Genomic DNA, 21349 nt, shown 5'->3' with positions numbered 1-21349 from the left:
AATTCCTCTATGAAGGTGTGGGTGATTGCATCACACAGGACATTTAACAGAATAGCCTTTGGTTGTATGGCTGCCGAGTATTTGATATCTAACTATCCGTTTATGTTTTGACTGAGTTAATGGCAGCCACCATTTTGTCACTGTCACTTTTTGTATTTAATTGAATGCAAACTCCGATGTTCCTAATTTTTCAAAGCGCTTTAACAGCAATCCGTAGCTGGTTCAGTTTTTATGTTTGTCGTGAGTGTATTTCTAATTTCATCCTGATTAATGTTGATGTTCTCTTTTGGAAACACAAGAACAGCGTGAGTACCATCACTGTAATGTAGTTGTTTTTGTGTTAGCCCTAGCAGCAACACCAGTGTAAGAGGATGTCAGTAAACTTATTAAAAAAATGGTTTGTGCAGTGTCCAAGATTTTATTTACTTTGCTATCTATTAATAATCTGACCTTGGAAACCTCTTGTTGAATGCATTCACTAAAGATTTGGAAACCGCTTCACCGATTAAACTGTTCAACATGTCAACTCCATTATTGGGACAGTGAGTTGATGTACAGATAGCCTCATCCGCTAAAACAAACAGATCATTAGCAGCTTTGCAAATTTTGATTCTGTGTTCTTTGCAAACTGCAGAGTTGCATTCTTCTAGACAGCCAGAACAACATCCAGGAGTTCCCTAACTAAGTTTTTTGTGGACAGACAAGACATCCAAGCATGGGCTCTTGGCCCCAGTGTTTCCAGAACTAGAAGGACACGCCATCTATAAAGACCCCAATAACAATACAATGAGAAACAAAATAATTCTGTATTGTTACCATTTGTTGGTTTAATGAAATTTAACACTAAATTGAGGCATGATTATACTGTACAGTGTCTGAACATCTTATGCTGTTCTGACAAAATGTTTTCTTCACTTAAACAATTTCTAGAGCTATGTTTTGAGAACTTGGCCTTTACACTTATTATATGATACACAAATATCCAAACTTAATTTGAGTCATTGACTTATACAGATTTAGTACTATTTGCAAATTGAACATTTTAGGAAGGATTTTCAGTAAATTATACTTAACAATGACCTATGAAACCACCCAAAATTGCATTATATTCACTAAAGATGTATAGGTAAAGTCACATTAATAATACATTGCAATTTCTGTACCTTTCAGCTAATTGAAAATATGAAAAAGTGTTAAAAAATCCTTATACAGTTATATTAAGAGCACAAAACTTTTTGGTTATAAACTTTGAATACAGAAATCTAGATTTGCTTATGTTTTGTCAAAACTACAATAGCAGAAATGCTTTTGGCAAAAGAAATATCTATGTTAATATTTTTTAGTACACTAAACACACAAAATATACCAATGAGTTTTCTCTTAAGTATAAATTTCTATAATATATTAATGCTAACATTTACTGTATTATATGAAAGACTGTCACTTATACATTTTTTCACTCAAAAATATTAAAACAGTTTCATTTTTAAATTAATACTTTACAAAAAACTCATCACTAATTATACTTTGTCATTTGTGCCAATGAATCTATATAAGAATTATTATAAATTTAAATTACAGTAATACCCCAAACTTACGCAATAGGTGGGACCAAGCAATAACCGCGTAAGTCGGGCTATAATTTCTCAATTTGTAAAATCCAAATCGGACGTATGTAAGCTAATAAATGTTCTCGTTAATCTTATCTCGTCTTTTGATTCGTTCACGGTTACAAGAAATCACCACATAGAGTCTCTCGAGTCTCCGTAGATATAACAAACACAGAAATAAATAACACAAAATAAACTGTAGCTATGTGTCGATTCCGCACTACACGTCTGAACATGTAAGCCGAACAAGTGTGGGGGGAATGAGTAATCAAGAGATGCGTGGCGCTCAAACAAAAGACGAATCGATGAGATTTGAAAATCGCGTAACTCCGGGTTCGCGTAAGTCGAGGTATTACTGTACAGTAAACAAATTGTTTCCAACTACATAGAAAGTAGCAAATTTAACTATAAGCTCTTAAAAGTTTCTAGACTATTGTTTTTTTACTCCTCAGGCTGAGGGAAATTTGTATAGCAAAACTGGTCAAACAACTGTCTCTTCAGCCAATTTCATCTCAAACACTGGCCGAAATCACTTTAATCTCATGTTTAAAGAGTTAAATACATTACATACCTTGTATTTCTGTCTTGGTCTCTTATCTTTTTCTCCATTTCTGCGTCAGTCAGAGTCTCGAGGAAAGGACACCACTGATCGGCCTCTGCCTGATTTCGAAAAGGTATTTCCACGGTCGGGAGCGGAGCCTCACTAAAAGAACAGTTTATAATTTTTAATCTTTTGAGATTAAAGTTAAATTTTGCATAAAACATACCTAAATGCATATGTTCTCTGGTGCCACGATAGCTGTCCCCGTATGCTGTAGGCAATGGCCGTCACAAACTCTCCTCCTAGTCCCAGTTCAGAGCATAGTTTATTGGCAAACAATTCTGGACTGTTTTCTTTTTCAGACATGTCCCATTCAAACTGATCCACCAATGAAATGTTTCCCACATGAATGTTTAACTAATAATACAAAAATGTCAGTCATTTAATAATACAAAAATGTCAGTCATTTAAATGTCTTTGGATGTAAAATTTTAAAGTCAACAAATAATAAATACTTTTAAAATCACTCTCTGGTCTGCCTGATCCTCTAAGAGATTATCGGTGGGAAATGCTTCTATCTGTTGTCTTATTGACTGTGAGATTGCCGGAACAAATGACAGGGGAGGAAGATCCAAATCATCACACAGAACTTCAGCAAATTGTTCCGGTGTGATGAGAGATTCTGGATAAAATAAATTATTTTTAGGAAAAAATTAGATGAAATTAACATTTAACAAGCAACATTGTGACATCATCACAATGCTGAGCTGCAATTTTTTCTCATATATTTTTTAATTAATTTAATTTCAAATATGCTCTCCATCTTCAAATTAGTAGTGTCTCCTGTGCATCATACTTTTCCTTTAGCAATCAAGTCATGCCAGTCATGTGTCTAATTCCTTTCAGGGGATATTTTTGAATTGACATGACTTCAGATTTGCATTGGAAATTTGCATATAGTTAATTGGGGCCTCTTATCCTTAGATGAAAGCCAAGACCAGATATAGAAAGCCTATCTAACTCTGTTCTCAAAATTAAGGATGGACAGATGGACAACAATGAGAATTTATAGGTCTGCAATTTTTGAAATTGCAGACCTATAAATTCTGTAATATTTTAAAATTGCAGACCTATAAATTCTGTAATGTAAAACCAAAATATGTAGTTATTGGGCTGCAATTTTTCAAATTGCAGCCCAATAACTACATAATTTGACACTTTCTTCGTGTAGACAATGTACTGTGTACTGTACATTACACACTTATACAGTAATTGATTTTGTTTCTAGTAACAAAAATGGAAATAGTTGAATAACTAGAGATAGCAGAAGTTGCTTTTTTTCATGATACATTTATCATCACGAAAAACTTCTGAATAAAGTACAAAGATTTTAATACTTTATTAGTTTTCCAGTTCAATAAAATATATCCAAGAGATTTTGAGCAAAACAAAAATTTTGGATAATAAAGAAAAATACAGGATATTGCAGATCTGTAACACGTCAGTTTTCAATGAAGAAGTCTAATGCATAAAAACATTCATCACTCAGCTATCCAGCTTTCATCTCATATGGGGTAGTAGTCATCTGCATTTCTTTCTAAGTCTGCTTTGTGATTCTGATGTGAACAACTACCCATCCTAAGTGATTTCTTCCCATAAGGGATACATGAAAGCACAGTTTATATTCCTGATACTCTGAAATTTCTGGAAAGAAAAAGATTGCTAGTGCCATAAGGCCATCACACTGGCATGCTCAATTGGGTCTTGGAGGAGTTCATTTGCATGTCATGTGTATGTAGGTGGGCACAAATGGCATGCATCTGAACATACTCTGCACACCCACCAAAGATGAGTGTTCAGAGGAATTTTGAGTGACACTCATCAAACTTGGATGGCTGCATTTGTGACTGAGATGCACAAAGACTGTACGAGATAAGAAATACAGGAAATACACATGTGAAATCTGGTGTTATTTTATGAATAAAAAACTATATATTTAGGTGTTAGACACATGAAGAAAACCCAGAAAATTCCATCTGTTGGATTGAAACTCATGACCAACATCAGTGTTCGCTGGTTTTATCCACTCAGCTACTGGTAGTCAGTTTTAATACTTCTAGACAGAAGAAAAATTTGAATTGTAGATTTAATGATGCACAAAACTACCCATTCCATCCATATTCTTATGAATATTTGTTTAAGACAATTGGATGGCTAGAACAGAAGGTTTCAATCTATTGCCTTATACTACGTTCGCATACAATCCACGACTCACTTCGATCTCGATTGTGACTGTTGCCAATTGAATGTCGTGCTGTTTGCAAAGGCAGTCCGCTTGAGAAGAACCCAGCTATTACATGCGATGATAAAACTAACACCAACAAACAAAATGAAAGTTTTGGTTAGAAATAAATACTTTTTCTTGTCATACATCTAATAATAGACAGATGTCGTCATCTCTCCAGATGTCTTTTTTATTTCTCTGTTGGTAGCCCAACACGTGTTCTGTAGCCATCCTGTATTTTCTCGTGCGCATGGGATTGTGGGATCTCTCTTATGACTGGCTCTAGTTTCGAGAACTCTCTAGAGTTGATCACGATTGAACCTTGTTTCAGTCGAGAGAGGTCGTACCACGGCATAGTCACCGACCTTGGTCACAATCTAGATCGAAATGCTTGGTGCAAATGGGGTATTAGGCTTTGGAATTGAATCTGGGTAAGTAAACCTATAAGTTTGTCACAGGTTCTCTGTTCCCCTTTTTCTCCTACATAATTTAACATAGGTCTTATCTAGATTAATCTTTTATTACAAATTAACGTGTTTTAGCACTTTGCATGTTACAGAAAAACTTTTTTGTATAAATACATTTCTTTGGTGATTGTTTACAATGTTAAATGTAATAAGTTAAGGTTTCCTTCAATTTATATGAATCATTTTTTTTTAAGTTCTCACCAGTGGCCATTATTCAGAGATTTGACTGTATAAAAAAATTTCAGTAAATATATTTATATATTACAGTAAATATATATAAATTTCAGTAAATATATTTATACATTACATACATTTATACCTAATAAGATCCCAGAAAGATTCATTAATTTTGATTTTAAAAATCTTATGATAAAAATACCATTTTTATTCCAAGTAAATGTGTCACGCAATTTGTGACCTTCAATTTCCATGTCCAACCGTATGGGAACCAGAACTTCTGACTGACTGGCATTTTCATGAGTGACTGATGGATCCAAGTCATCGTATCTGAAATCAAATTTGTATCTTACATCTTTTAATTGGCATGGATAAAGATTTTATAAATAAATAAAATTGATAAAGTAGTGAATTGTATTTTATTTAAATGAAAAAAATAAAAAAAACAAAAAATTTAAGTGAAGTTTTAACAGAAGTAAATAATTATTATTATAGACTGATATCGTCCACTTCCCAAAATAATATGAATCATTTCTTCCAACCCAAAGATTTTTTTCAACTTGCCTTGGTTGTGACGACATGAAGTCATGTTGGAACGACCATTTCGAACCAAAGCCTTGACCTTTAATATCTTCTTTCCTAAGAAAATAGGTAGCAGGGAGTGGACTTATTGGGGAGCCCTACAGGGCTAATATGTGTCCGTTATTGACGGATAAAACATAGTATAAAGAACAAAATTAAAAACAAAAATAATAAAAATAAATAAAAAGGCAATTGCAGTAATCGTTTTAAAGTTATATTTATATTTACAAAAATAGAATCAATAATTGTTGAAAATATCAGAGTTATGAAAAGCAATTTGTAATCTGTTGAAATTTGTCAAAGATTACTTTATTACTCATTGGAAAACAGATGATAAAATTTCATTCTGTTAAATTGCTTTATAACTTATTGAAAATCCATTACCAATGATGAATGCATGTCCATGTTTTATGTGCATGTTATCAATTATTTTAAAGCAATTCTGAATAATTATTATCAAAGAAAACTTATCAATAATTTGCAACATGTAGTTTAGAAATATAGAATGTATTGTGTCTTAACTGTCATGAAAAAGAACAAGTCTATAGTTCCTTACAATTGTCTTGCACTTCTTTATGTAAGACACTGGGCAAACAAAGAATCAGTGTTCCTTTGTTAGCTGTTTTTATACTCCACACCTCAAGGCAATAGTGTTGCCAATGCATATAAACTCTGAAGCAATGATGTGTGACCGGAGGGTTGGCACCTCTTCGATGCCATCAGGAATGACAACACGATGTCCCGATTGACAGGGAAGCTGCGATGACAGATTGGTTTGGATTAGAAAGTAGGCCACATGAGCCACAGCTTGCAAGTGAGCAATTGGATTTGGGATGGAGACCTCAAAATAGTGAGCAGAAAGTGACTACTGCAGAGACTAGGTTTATTTAACAAAAACCATTTATTTATAAAAGAAAATACATTTTATACATTTTTTATTGTTAAACGCATTATAATATATCACGTGTCATTAAGTACTGGGGTTGGATGTCACGGTTGTATGGTTCGAATTCTCTGTTCAATTTCTATTGCCTGAAGACGACGTGCATATTTACGTCGAAAGCGCTCGCAAGAATAAATTATTTTTAATTGTATTTAACGCCTCATAGTCTGAAGTTTTGGAAGAAGTTTTGATCACGTGTCATATTACCTCCATGGTTCTTGAGAGAGAGAGAGAATTTACATGAGATTTGCATGGTGATAAATACCTGTAGTTGAAGGTTCTGGTTGTAAACTTGATGCTGGAGACAGTGGTGATATTCAGCGGGTTCGCACAGGTTCAGCTGAACCCATTGTTAACATTTTCAAAGTTTTCCAAACCCGTTGTTAAACACACGTAACATTTCTCAGTGATTTTGTTTCTTTTAAAAAATATATTAGAATATACATAAATCTCGATNCAATGGAATGAGGTGTTTTTACCAAAGCATTATAAAACACATCATTTTTGTTATTCTAATTTTTTTTGTAACTTATTATAAAAACTATACTAAAAATTTTTCAAAATATAATGTTTGATTTTTTTAATACTGAATTTTTCATTAAACTTATATAAAGCAATGAATTCTTTATCAAAGCTATTTAAGAAAAATACTTTTTCTTAGTTTGTTTTCAATTTTATATACAAAATTATACATCTAATGAATTTCTATTCCTTTTATGTCAAATAAGCTTCCAGATCATTTTATCCATTTATTTATTCGTCCAAACTTTAGTAATTTGTAAACATTTTAATCATACTTTGTTTAAAATTTTTTTTTCTATAAGCCTTTTTGCCTAAAATATCTAATTTCATTATTTATTATTTTCTTATTCTAATAATTACTTAAAACCATAAATTGGGTCGCAAATTTTATAGATACGTTGATATTAGTGAAATTTATATGGCGGATATACATCTATAAAAGAAAATATCTTCGGATATTGATGCCATTTAAACAAAATGAACGTAGTGTTTGCTTAGTATTAAACAATTACTTGTAAATAAATAAACAATTGTAGTCAAAGTAAAAAATCTTTTGCGTATTTAAATATATTCAATAAAATCTAAATATATAGCATTGTAGCCGTATTCAATTGAAACATTCCAAACAAATTTTTTAATTTGTATTTAGTAAATGCATTTTTAAGTCTTGAATTACTTGACTATTAATGCATTGTAATACAGAGACAATCAATATCTCTCTTCAATTACTTATAATGATGACACTTTCAGAGGATATGTCAAATATCTATTCTCTGGATACTATATTATAACAAATTTTTTAATTTGTATTTTTTAAATGCATTTTTAAGTCTTGAATTACTTGACTATTAATGCATTGTAATACAGAGACAATCAAAAACTCCCTGGAATTTCTCTCTAGATGATAAATGAGAGAGAATATTGCACATGCAATACAGTGGCGAGGAGATTACAATGTCTGCTTGCAACTACAACCCAGTCTCGATATGTTTCAGCATATGGTTGTGTTACTGTTACTGTTCCATTTCATTTTGATGTGTATGTTTGTCTTTTGGCACCAAGTCATAATTTGAACAATGTGTAAACATAAAGTTCATGTACAAATTGAGAAAACACCAGAGTCATACTTTGAAGGTGATTAGGTAAACACTTCCACAAATCCTACCATTATAGTGCTCCACAATCCCAAGAACTTTTTGACTGCCTGTGTAATTATTTATGTTGATGTTTCTGAAGAATAACATTATACATACATATAAATAAATACAGTAGATGGATGATGATAATGGTATGAGTTTATGCTAGCACAGAAGATACTAAATGCAAATTGTTAGAGATCAGAGATTGGTGAAATTTTCCTTACAAGTATTTCTTAACATTGCATTGAAAACAAAATTAGATTGAGTTTTATATGATGAACAAAAAGTAATATTATTTCCCAGCTTAAATGTTATTTACTTTTATATTAATACGAGGGTCATCCCAGAAGTACCCAACCTGATGTATAGATGACAGTAGTTGTTTGAAAAAAATTACTGTGGTCAAAAGTACCAACATTATAAAGCTTAAGTTTGAAGATGCTACATTGTTTAGTATTTGTTTGACAGCCATCAATAGTGAACGATTCCAGTGAATTTGTAAACATGGAAAAAATTGGTCATCATTATGTGATACAATACTTTCATTCAAAAGGTCTGTCCAACCAATATCAAAGCTGAGCTAGATTCTACTCTGGGGAGTCTGCTCCCTTGTTTAAACAAGGCTGTACGAGCTGCCAAGAACATTGCAGTAATCGAAAAAATGAGGTAACCATGCCAGAAATGGTGAAGAAAATCCACAAAATGGTATTGGATAACTGTCAACTCAAAGTGCGAGAGCTAGCAGACATGATAGGCATTTCAAAAAATGCTGTACATCACAAAATTTGGACATGAAAATTTGGACATGAGAAAGCTATGTGCAAAGATGGGTGCCGCGTTTGCTCACAATGGAACAAAAACAGTGTCATAAAGATGTTTCAATCGAGTGTTTGGTGATGTTTCTTAGCAATAAGCAAATCCGAGTTTTTGTGTCGATTCATAACCATGAATGAAATGGGTCTATCACTTCACACGAGATGAAACAACAGTCGAAACAATGGACTGAAAGGGGAAAATCGGCTCCGAAGAAGGCAAAGACAGTTCCATCTGCTGACAAGATCATGGCATCAGTTTTTTGGGATGTGCGTGGGATAATTTTCATTGATTATCTTCAAAAAAGAAAAAACAATCAATGGCGAGTATTATGCGAACTTATTGCAGAGCTTGAGTGATGAAATCAAGAAAAAACAGCCACATTTGGTGAAAAAGAAATTGTTGTTTCATCAAGACTACACACCAGTTCACATATCTGTTATCATGGTGGCCAAAATCAATAAGTTAAGGTTCGAATTGCTTCTTCACACACCCTATTCACCAGATTTAGCCCCCTCGGATTATTTTCTCTTTCCAAACTTGAAAAAATGGTTCCGTGTGTAGCATCTTTGCAATTCAAACAATAATTTTGGGAGATAATCAAACAGCAATTAGTTAGAAAGCATTACGGTTTATTTAAAACACTTTTTTAATTCAGATGCATTTTGGGTTGACTTGTATTCCCAACCCCACTTCAGAGCTGTTAAAAATGACAAAAAACAAGGCGAGTTTCACGACATTGGTAAGTAGTATGTAACAAAAACGAGGGGTAACAATAACATAAAAACCTTACATGTTATATGATGGTACAGCATAGAACTACGGTCAAAAACATATACCTAAATAATAATATAAGTGAAAACAATAAAAATTATATCCTTAATTTCAAAAACAATAGAACCCCCAAACTAAATATAAGATTAAAAAACCCACAAAAATGAAGAAAAATTCAGACCTTTAGTAGATTTTAGATTTTAGATTTTCTATACTTTACAACTTAGAACAATATATCAAGCAACAATTAACAGACATCGATCATTCTAAGTACAGCATAAAAAATGCTGATGATGGATACTGAAAATACAGAAAGGAAACACTGATAAACTAATAAGTCTTGATGTCAAAAATATGTACCCAAATATAAAATGGAAATTAATAGAGGAAAGCCTAATTACATTAAATGTAGATAAAACTTTAATTAATCTGATACATTTTGCATATACCAGAAACTATTTTAAAGTTAATGCAGACTTCTATAGACAAGTAGATGGCATCGGTATGGGATCAAAGATGTGGCCAAAGTTAGCTGAATTAGCTATGATAAACATAGATGAAAAAATAAATAATATCCCAGGCATAAAACTAGTAATGAGATATGTGGACAACTACTTACTAATATACAATAATAGAGTAACAAACGATAATATTATTCTGAACACCGCTAACAAATTTAACAAAAATATTCAATTCGATATAGAAAAAGAAAACAATAATAAAATAAATTACCTTGACATAACAATCATGAATACACTTAATAATTTTTCTTTCATAACATACAAAAAACCATGTTATGTTAATAAAACTATCAACTACTATTCATATGTTCCAGAATATATAAAAAAGAATATTTATATCATGGAGTTAAAAAACATATATACAAGAATATCAGATAATAAATGGCAAAAAATTAAAATAAAAGAGTTAGAAAATAAATTTTTACTTAACGACTATCCTAAATCGAAATTAAACACATGGCAAAAACAATACTGGGAAAATAGATTTAATATGAAATATAAATTAAACAAAAAATACAAAGCCTTACCATATATAAAAAAAATCTTCGAAGGCTGTAATATGATCATAAAAAAAAAAGACAATATCAGTTTGGCACCATCTTTGACCAACAAAATATCTCATAGTATCCATTATGACATTAATAAACAACATAACAACAAACTAAACATTCTTAAAACTGTAGGAACTATTTACAAACTTGAATGCAACTGTCAAAACCCGAAAACTTACATCGGTGAAATAGGTCGGCCACTAGAAACAAGAATTAAAGAACATAAAGCTGCCATCCGCCTAAAACATAACTTCCCCCTGGTACTTCCACACAAGTGACAATAATTGCCAAATTAATAAAAACAATATAAAAGTGTTACATTTAGAAAAAGACCCATATAAAAGGAAATTTAAAGAACACATGTAAATCAAAAAACACCCTAAAGATAACTTAAATAATATTTCAGAAGTCATGTCAATAGACCCCCAATGGTATAAACCAGTGTTTCTCACAACCTCTAATGAATCGTCGCCTCCTTCAACGTAGTATCGCTCCCTTCAATAAAACCGATACGTAGTATCGCCCCCTTCACTTCAAAATTCCAATGCTGAGGGCCAAGGCTAACACCAAATTCGTACTGCATTGAATAGACTATTGACTAATATAATGTTATTTGTTTAATTATTGCACAATATAATGACTAAAATATCTAATTATTCTTAATATAATGTTTTACTATATCGCCCAGAAAATTTGTTTTTCGCCCCCAAAATATAAATTGTTACAAATTGCCCCCTCAACATGGAAAAACGCCCACATGGGGGCGATATCGCCCCCGTTGAGAAATACTGGTATAAACTAATAGAGAGCGCCTCCACGCGTTAAAGATTGTTTAAAAGCACACCCCCTTGTACAGAATGTTAGGAATGGTTTAAATAACATTACTTGTCGGTATACTGTTACTCTGTGAACACCAGATAACACCAGTTGTCAATTTTTACCCTGTTCCATTTTTTATCGGGAATAATACATATTAACTAAAAATGTAAGTGCTTATAGATATTTTGAAATTAATAATCTATGTTAGGAATGGTTTAAATAACATTACTTGTCGGTATACTGTTACTCTGTGAACACCAGATAACACCAGTTGTCAATTTGTACTCTGTTCCATTTTTTATCGGGAATAATACATTTTAACTAAAAATGTAAATNACACCAGTTGTCAATTTTTACCCTGTTCCATTTTTTATCGGGAATAATACATATTAACTAAAAATGTAAGTGCTTATAGATATTTTGAAATTAATAATCTATGTTATAATTTTTATATAAATGATGTGTTATACAGCCATGCCCTTTACTTTTTTCATATTATAGAAAATAGTCATACAACTATGTAATGAAAATATTGTCACACATGTCTATGCTGTACCATTATATAACATGTAAGGTTTTTACGTTATTGTCACCCCTCGTTTTTGTTACGTCTTACTTACCAATGTCGTGAAACTCACATTGTTTTTTGTCATTTTTAACAGCACTGAAGAGGGGTTGGGAATACAAGTCAACCCAAAATGCATCTGAATTAAAAAAGTGTTTTAAATAAACCGTAACGCTTTCTAACTAAATGTTTGATTATCTACCAAAATTATTGTTTGGATTGCAAAGATGCTACACACAGAATTTGAACATACAGCAACCATACCTTCTACATTGAAAAAATGGCTCGGTGGGAAAAGATTTGCCAACAATGAATAGGTGGAGTCTGCGGTTGATGGCTATTTTGAGAAGCTCGACGGCTCTCACTATAAACAGGGTATCGAAGCTATTGAACATCACTGGGAAAAGTGCATCGAGCTAAAAGGAGACTATGTTGAGAAATAAAGATATGTAACTACACTTTACCAACCTTTAACATGCAGTCTATTTTATTAACATAATCTAACATTTTCAGTCAATTAATTGACCTTCATCAGGATCAAACAATTTTTTAATTTATGATGAACAAAACCAATTATAGAACATTTTTAACTTTAAAAGTTTTCTTAACGCCTGTTGCTCAAGTTCGAGAAAAGATAAATAGAAATCTACCGACTGAAAATGTACAAATATATGCAGTGGTTATATTCAGCGGGTTCGCACAGGTTCGGCTGAACCCGTTGTTAACATTTTCAAAGTTTCCCGAACCCGTTGTTAAACGCACATAACATTTCTCAGTGATTTTGTTTCTTTTAAAAAATATATTAAAATATACGTATTATACTCTGTAACACTACTAAACTAGAGCCTTATACCCTGTTCGCCTAGTGCAACCTCCATCGACCGTTTCAATCTCGACTAAAACGAGGTTCAATCGCGATCGACTCGAGAGAGTTCTCGAAACTAGATCCAGTCATAAGAGAGATCCCACAATCCCACGCGCGCGAGAAAATACAAGATGGCTGCGGAGCACGTGTCGGGCTATCAACAGCGAAATAAGAAAGATATTGTATTTCGAGAGACGATGACATCTGTCTATTATTATAATAATACCTAACGATAAAATAAATGATTTAGAAAAGTTTTTCTTGTTTAACTGCTTTCCCTATGACTTTTTCTGATTAAAAAAATGCCAATTTTTATGTTTATAAAATATTTTGAATGAAAAATATTAAAATATGTACAAAATAAACCATTTTGAACACACTTTTTTATTATTTATAAAAAAATATAGTTCTGGCATAAACAATGTTAAATTTTAACTGACTTAATTAATTTTGCGAACGCATCTTTTTTATTTATATAGATATCTTAAGGTCAGTTTTTGCGCTAATGTTGCTAATGCACCATTTGAGTGAAAAAAAAAAATTGTTAAGGAAAAATTTTGTTAGCAAACCCTTTGTTAAATATTTCAAATATCAGCACTGAATATATGCATACACTAACTATACACATAAAAATAAAAATAATAATAAAGAAATAGATAAATAAACAAGTGATGATATAAAGAGCACCAACTAATGCCTATCATCACTTGTTTATTTATCTATTTATTACTATTATTATTATTTTTACTTTTATTTTTATGTATATAGTTAGTGTATGCATATATTTGTACATTTTCAGTTGGTAGATTCTATTTATCTTTTATCAGACTTGCGCAATAGGCATTGAGAAAACTTATAAAGTTAAAAATGTTCTATAATAGGTTTTGTTCATCATAAATCAAAAATTTGTTTGATCCTGATTAATTGACCAAAAATGTTAATTACGTTAATAAAATAGACTGCATGTTAAAGGTTGGTAAAGTGTAGTTATTTTTGAGAGTGTAGTTCGAAAAGAGTATAAAGATATGTTTTCCAAAATTTTTTGTTTCTTCTTTGTTAGGTCGAGTACTTCTGGAACTACCTCCGTACAGATAAAACTTAAAAGTTTTATTTCATGCTTTTCCTGAATTCAATAATTTAAAAAGCAAAAGAAAATTGTTCATAAGTTAAAATACATCAATAATGAATTTCATATATGAATGATCTTTAAAAATTTACATGAGATCTCAAAATTGAACAGGGAGCAATCCATTTGTAACAGTTTTTTTCATAAATAAATAAAACACTCTTTGTAAGAGCAATTATTTTCAATTTATGAAATTTCAACCAGATGAAAATGATTCAATGTATCACATGCAGATTTGGCATTAATCTTAATTGTGTTTCAAAATTTCAATTTATTTATAATTTTACTTCCTTACAACAAAACTTATAAATTAAAATTTTCATTTTAATAGTCTATTTCAGTAGGTACAAATCTCTTTCAAAATAAATCATGTGATTGCCTTGTAACTGATTTAATTTAAATATCAATTGAAAACATGTTAAAGTGTTTATGATTTCTTCACACAGCATTTCTAAATGCTACATTCTAAAGTATAAGATATATTGAAAAATAATTACCCAGAATACATTTTCCCTTTCTGTAAAATTATAAATTCTTTTGGTAATGCTGTTTGTAAAATTGAAATCAAAATTATTAAAAATTATCTTTACAGAGATATATTTCATTGTAATCATATAATGGAATGTGTCTCCATAAACATGATTTGTTATTTTATAAAAAAAGAAAAAAAGAAATTGGCAAATCAACAGTAAATGTCAGCATAAGAGTTAGCAAAGATTTTCAAGTTTCAAATTACTTAGAAAAAAAATCTTTTTTTCAAAGATGAGTCCAAATAACATACCAAAAGTGTCACTTTGCAATTGGTTGTGTTCTTAATTAAAGCATTTTTTATTTTGGAAGTTTCAAATAAACTGAACTATGTGCTAAATGCCTCTAGCAAGCAAGTAATGTTATACTGTATGAGATTCTTCACATAATGATATGATAAAATACTGCTAACTCTAATATAATTTGGTTACTTTGAAAGAATACTCAAACACTTCTATGGAAGAAATTGTTCTTACATTTAAAAATTAAATTTTTTTAAAAATCTTGTACCATTTTATGACATAAGTATTGTTTCTATAAATATATCATCATCTAGATAAAATTTGACTTCAACTTAGCCAAAAATAGAATTGGAAATAATGATATAAAAACAGAACTATAATTCATCTTCTGACAGATAAAATAGTGTTTCCAACTGCAGATCTTTTAAAAACTTTATAAATTTTAATTAAGAAATATTGTATGAATATGTAAATTATAATTAACATATTCATAAATCAATTTTATTTTATAAATAATGCATAATATCTTGACTTATACTGTATTTTAATTGTAGTTAAAATTATTTCTAAACAATAAATTAGGTTTTTCTTCTATTATTTTCAAATAAGTAAATAATAAATCTATACTTTATATGTATAAATATATCACCATCAATAACTGACATTTAAAATGTTACTTACAACAGGGGAAATGTTCGAACTTTTTTGTGGCTTATTCTATTTCTGTTGATTGCTGTTGAACATGGAACAGCATCTAAGTGATGAGAACTATTTGGAAGTGTTGGTAGCCATGTACTTCTTTTGTTTTTTGTTTCTCTGAGAAAAAAATTCATATGATCAAAAATACAAACATTGTTTTTATTATTATTATTATAAAACTATACTCAAAATCATTCTACCTAGACAACGGAGGTTCTGTATTGATAGAAACGGCTCTATATTTTTCATCTTTACCATCAAATATTTCATCAACTTCTGTAGCTTTTAGTAAAGTAATATTTGTTGCAAGACTATGAGGACCCAAACCTAAAAATTATATTAAATAATAATTAAATTTTCATTTTACTTACATTCTTAAAACTGTTTGTTTTCACATAAAGAGTTTAATACAATGGTAATCTGTTATAAGTTTATAATTTAATACAGTTTTGTAATATACTATGTATTGGCCTTCAGATTTCATCAAACATAAAACAATTTCAACTCTCAATTAATTTCCTTGGAATAAGTTTGCACTTAAATCTATGTTTATGAACTAGAAACAGAATCGAAGTTAACCAAATAGCATTATTTTTGTTTTGATTTTGAAAAAATTTGTGAAAATTACTTAAAGTTATGGTGTCTTTTTGATATCATCAAGTTAAATAATAAATTTTAATTCTTTATAATTTACAATTTAACAAGATTAGAATACATGTTTAACATTTTAAAATGTTTTCATCAAAATTCCAACACATTGTGTGCAATGTAACAAAGTTATTATATCGATCTCACTAACAAACTTGTTACAAAAAATGTTATTGTACAGTTAGAGAACCTTGAGTATACTATGAGAAAAATCACAATATCAAAAAATCATATATTTTCAATTATCTGAGTTTGATCTTTGATATCTCACAGAATATATCTATCCAATTGATTACTTCAAGCATTGTCTGCCTATTTTAAAGATTTTTATTATTATTAAATTGTATTATTTCAAATTATATTTTGTTTTTTCTTGCCACATCAAATAATTGTATAGCATATAATACAAATGTAAGGTAACTTCAACAAAACTAAGAAACATAACAATATAAGAAATTTATAGATAAATAAGAACAAAATTACATTAAAAAAAATAAAAGCAACATCAACACTGAAAAAAATATGCAAAAAAAGGCTTAATTACAATATGTAAGATTTATTTAAGTGGAAGAAACACTTAGGAACACAAAATCTTAGCAACTTGCTTAAATTTTACATTATATTTTCTTTTATTGATCAAGTAACTTAATTAGACAATTCATTAATATATAATCTTGGTGACCAAACTGTGGTTCCTGTATACTATCCATTATATAAAATACCAGTTTTGATAGAGAATGCAGCAGCTCTCAAATTTCTGATAGGCAATATACAGCTTTTGACATGACAAAGCTTGGCCAGTCCTGGTATATAAAATGAATTCATTTATTAAAATTTAATTGTTACCTAGAGAGGCAATTTTCTTTCTTTCATCCACAGTGACCAATCGTCTCCACAGAGAAGGATATCTTTTATATAAGGATCCACGAAACATTCTTAAATAATTCCCCACCTAAAAATGTAAAAATTAATATTTGTTGAATTTTGAGTATCAAAAACTGTTTTTATATTAAAGATATTGTTAAACATCAAATTTTAATAATTAAACTAAAACTGCTGGATTATATTGAGTTAATTACACTAATTTTCATGGAAATTTACAGGAAATCATGGTTTCTTATATTGATAACATTAAGAAGTGATAAATTTTAATTAATTAAATTAAAATATATTCAAAACTATTGTTTATATTGAAATTAAAACTGAACCTCTATATCTATATTTTCCATAATTGCTGTGAAATATATCAACAAAACTAAAACATTTTTGGATCTGTAATACTAGGATAATGTATTTCTTAATGAAGTTCTTTCAATTCGTACAAACTGGTTAGTTGCGTAATAGCATTTTAATTAGAAAAAATATAACTGATTATGCATATTTATAACTTTAAAATTTCACATAAAATTATGTCCTAAATCTTTGGATTTTAAACTACAATAAAATTTAGGGTATAATGTTTATGAAACTTAAAAGTGAAAAATTATTTTCTAACTCTTAAATCTGCATAATCAAATACACATGTTTTTTTCTAGTTAAAATATGATATTCATCATCCAGTTAATACAAATCAAAAACTATTTGATTAAGAAATACATATAATATTACAGATCCAAAACACTGGTTAAGGTATTAAGAAGTAATGAATTGTTTGTTCTTCACATTTGTCATGTAAATATGGAATATACAGGATGCATAGTAAAGCCCATATACATTGACATGTAAGCAATGCACAACATACAACTCTCAGTAATGAATGCAGCATGAAGACATGAGAAATACGCATTATAAATAAACAAGAAATTAATGTGAATGAATGAATGAATTCATGAGAAATACACATTTTACTGTCTGTGCTTTATGTACTGTACATATTAGCATTTCATGCTTTCTATTTACACTATTCATGTACACAGGATGTCCTTTCATACTAAATTGGTCATACTACTTTGTAATTAACTTTTTCCATATCAAATTGTTTTCAAGATAGGAATGCTAACTTCTAAATTTTATTGCTAGGGGCACTACAAGTTGTCATTTCATAGCATATGGTCACTTTATTATAATTATACCTCACATCCATAACTTTAGTTATCTGCATTAGTTATATGGGTATATAAGGACCTTACTATGCACTCTATATATGGAGAGTTAGTTCACAGATTAATAGGCATTTTTACTTTGTAATTAATCACTTGGCTACATGTGTTTGTTAAAAATTATTATTTAAAATATAATTTCTGAGTTTCAAATTTCTTAATATGGTTTGTTCTTATGAAAATATCCATTGACCTTTTGAAAACTAGTAAATGACAATCAATTCATTTATGAATACAAATGACATATGATTTTGTAAAGCATAAGTCCTATTAAAAATTTAGAAAAATACATTTATCAGCAGTAAACAAGAATTATTTGCCAACAGTTATGAGAGTCAAAGTTTTGGAATACACATTATTCACGACATATGATCTGGAAAAGAAGAATTATCTTGAATTACCTTTAATCATAGATTTTCTCAAACCTCATACTAAATGGCCTAGGCTTAAAAAAGCTCTGGTTTTGTCATTAAGAGAACAGTAATGTAACTTCGATATATTTTTTGGATGTTTCAATCAGTGTAAAATGTGATGTTACCTGATTACAGTATATAGGAAAATTTTCTTGTCAATTTGCATTTATACAATTACATCTTTGTCATATTGACTGTATTCTGTAATCAAAATGTAGGAATTAACCTCCTGCTAGTGAAATTGCCAAAAGTTAATAACATGTCAAATTTAGCAAAAAATTTCTCAGTATTTTACCAAAAGAAAATTAACCATTTCTCAAGAACTATGCATTCCCATATTCCAATTTTCCAGCACTCTTTGGGTCTATTTACACAGAACAGTGACGTGACCATGCAGTGCAGTGATTTTTTGCCGGTGGGAAATTGTTGACCTAGTTTCAAACCACTTTGTCCAGACTCGTCCATCACAGTGCCATGCAGTGGCGTCACTGTATCGTGAAAGTACATTTGACCGGAATGATATTTTCTCTGACAGTAAATTTTATTTTCCAATAGATGACGAACATTTAATTGAAATGGTGCGTCGACACCCTGTTCTATTTGATTTATCTCATTCGAAATAAATGGACATTGAGTACAAAATGAATATTTCTCTGTTTTGTTTATTAAAATATGAAATGCATGTTGGGATATTCAAAAATATAGATTCGTCATCTCAATTTTTTATAAAGAGTATGAAACTCCCATTCTGTTGATCTTTTTTGTCCATGTTTGTACCCACTTGCGGTGCTTTCTTGATTGCATTTCTTTTTCTTCTTCATCCAAACATATAGCTATCATAGCCAATTCATTCTCAGAGAAGTTCGTGACCACTCACCAAGAGCACGGTCACATCACTGTTGGGTGTAAATACTCATCACTGTGCTGTGCCAGACGTCACTGTCACGAAATGGTCACTGTGCCAGCACATCACTGTTGTGTGTAAACATCACTGTCACGAAATGGTCACTGTGCCAGCACATCACTGTTGTGTGTAAATAGACCTTTACACTGCTGCAGAAACTATTTGGCAACAAAATAACATCCTGTGTTTAATATGCAATTTTTGATGTCTTCATTACTCAACAGAGTTGCTAGTTGTGCCATAATTATTAGTTTTAACAAAATTTTAAACATCCTTTACAATTATGGATTATGGCAAATAAATTTATTCTAATATAAATTTGCACAATTTAGTTTTCAATATACATTTTGCATGTAAAAGTAACTTTCAGTGGCAGTGACAATTTGACAATGAAATTATTTAATAGATGTTAATTTTACTTTAAGCTGTCACACCACAGGGATTCCCTAGAATTCGCTCCCCATTCAATAAGTTTTTGAATTGAAAATTCCTATTATTCTCCTGATAGGGTTTTTTGTTCCAGATGTTCAAATTTCAGTAAAAATGTTTTCTGGGCATAACTGGTCTTATAGGAATTCCCATCATATAACTTTTCATAGAAATTAAATTAGTACATCAGCAATTCTTGTGAGAAACATTTATACAATCACTTTATTAATTTGGTTAGAATTTTTTAACCTAAACAAGCAATTATTTATTGTGATATCATCACAATGCCGAGCTGCAATTTTTAATCATATTTTTAATTTAAATAAATATACTCTCCACCTCAAATTACTAGTGGCTTGCCCCCCTGTACATCATATTTTTCCTTTAACAATACAGTGGTACCTCAGGATACGAAATTAATCCATTCCGAAACTGAGATCGTATCATGAAAATGTCGTAAGGTGAATCATTTTTCCCCATACGATTACATGTAAAACCAAATAATTCGTTCCAACACTAAAAAAAAACTCAAATTAAAGCTAAGTTGTACATTAAAAAATAATAATAACTGTAGTAAGCAAAACACTGAAAAATGCATTTTGTAGTTGTAAATGTATAAATAACCATAATAGAATAATAACTGATTAAAAAAAAAGTAGTTTATTTGCACTTTACCTTCGAGGATAGACGACGGTGGAGGTGTAAACTGATGGCGGAAGAGAGGGAGAAGGAAAATGATACTAAAACTTAACTTTCATAACATAATCTAACAATAACTTAAAAATAACTTAGAAAAGATAAAAAAAAATTAGTGTTGTTTTATATATATTTTTTTAAATTTTTATTCACTGCTTTTTGCTTTCTTTCCTTCACTTCCACCAGCACTTTCACTGGATAGAGGTCGCTTGGTAAAATATCTATCCAAAGAGGTTTGGCTTTGCCTATTTTTTAAAATGTTTCTAAAATGACTTAGGCAAATGTCATTACTCCGAGCAGCAATACGGCCAGTGTGAACCTTTTCGGGATGTTTCTTTTCAATAAAATCAGTCACTTTCTGATAATACCTCAAGATTTCCTTTATCGAGCGA

At 30.2% G+C, this 21349-nt stretch overlaps 1 protein-coding gene across 2 annotated transcripts in view; it reads right to left on the bottom strand.

Moving 5' to 3' along the window:
• The window catches only part of LOC111638418 (SWI/SNF-related matrix-associated actin-dependent regulator of chromatin subfamily B member 1-A-like), a 40875-nt gene that overhangs the window by 4336 nt on the left and 15190 nt on the right, over nucleotides 1-21349 (bottom strand). The window contains exons 4-11 of one of the 2 annotated variants that reach the window (XM_023384127.1): nucleotides 17263-17368; nucleotides 15969-16095; nucleotides 15751-15885; nucleotides 5644-5718; nucleotides 5282-5409; nucleotides 2667-2833; nucleotides 2378-2568; nucleotides 2182-2313 (exon numbers count right to left, since the gene is read on the bottom strand). In XM_023384127.1, the coding sequence (XP_023239895.1) occupies nucleotides 2182-2313; nucleotides 2378-2568; nucleotides 2667-2833; nucleotides 5282-5409; nucleotides 5644-5718; nucleotides 15751-15885; nucleotides 15969-16095; nucleotides 17263-17368 (1061 nt within the window). The remainder of the gene's footprint in view (nucleotides 1-2181; nucleotides 2314-2377; nucleotides 2569-2666; nucleotides 2834-5281; nucleotides 5410-5643; nucleotides 5719-15750; nucleotides 15886-15968; nucleotides 16096-17262; nucleotides 17369-21349) is intronic. The other variant, XM_023384128.1, reaches the window with a different exon arrangement.

Source organism: Centruroides sculpturatus, unplaced genomic scaffold (genome assembly GCF_000671375.1).
Source record: "Centruroides sculpturatus isolate CEXI.00-Female unplaced genomic scaffold, Cexi_2.0 scaffold1067, whole genome shotgun sequence".
In the NCBI taxonomy this organism is placed as follows: Eukaryota; Metazoa; Arthropoda; class Arachnida; order Scorpiones; family Buthidae; genus Centruroides; species Centruroides sculpturatus.
This window is presented reverse-complemented; position numbering and strand designations above follow the sequence as displayed.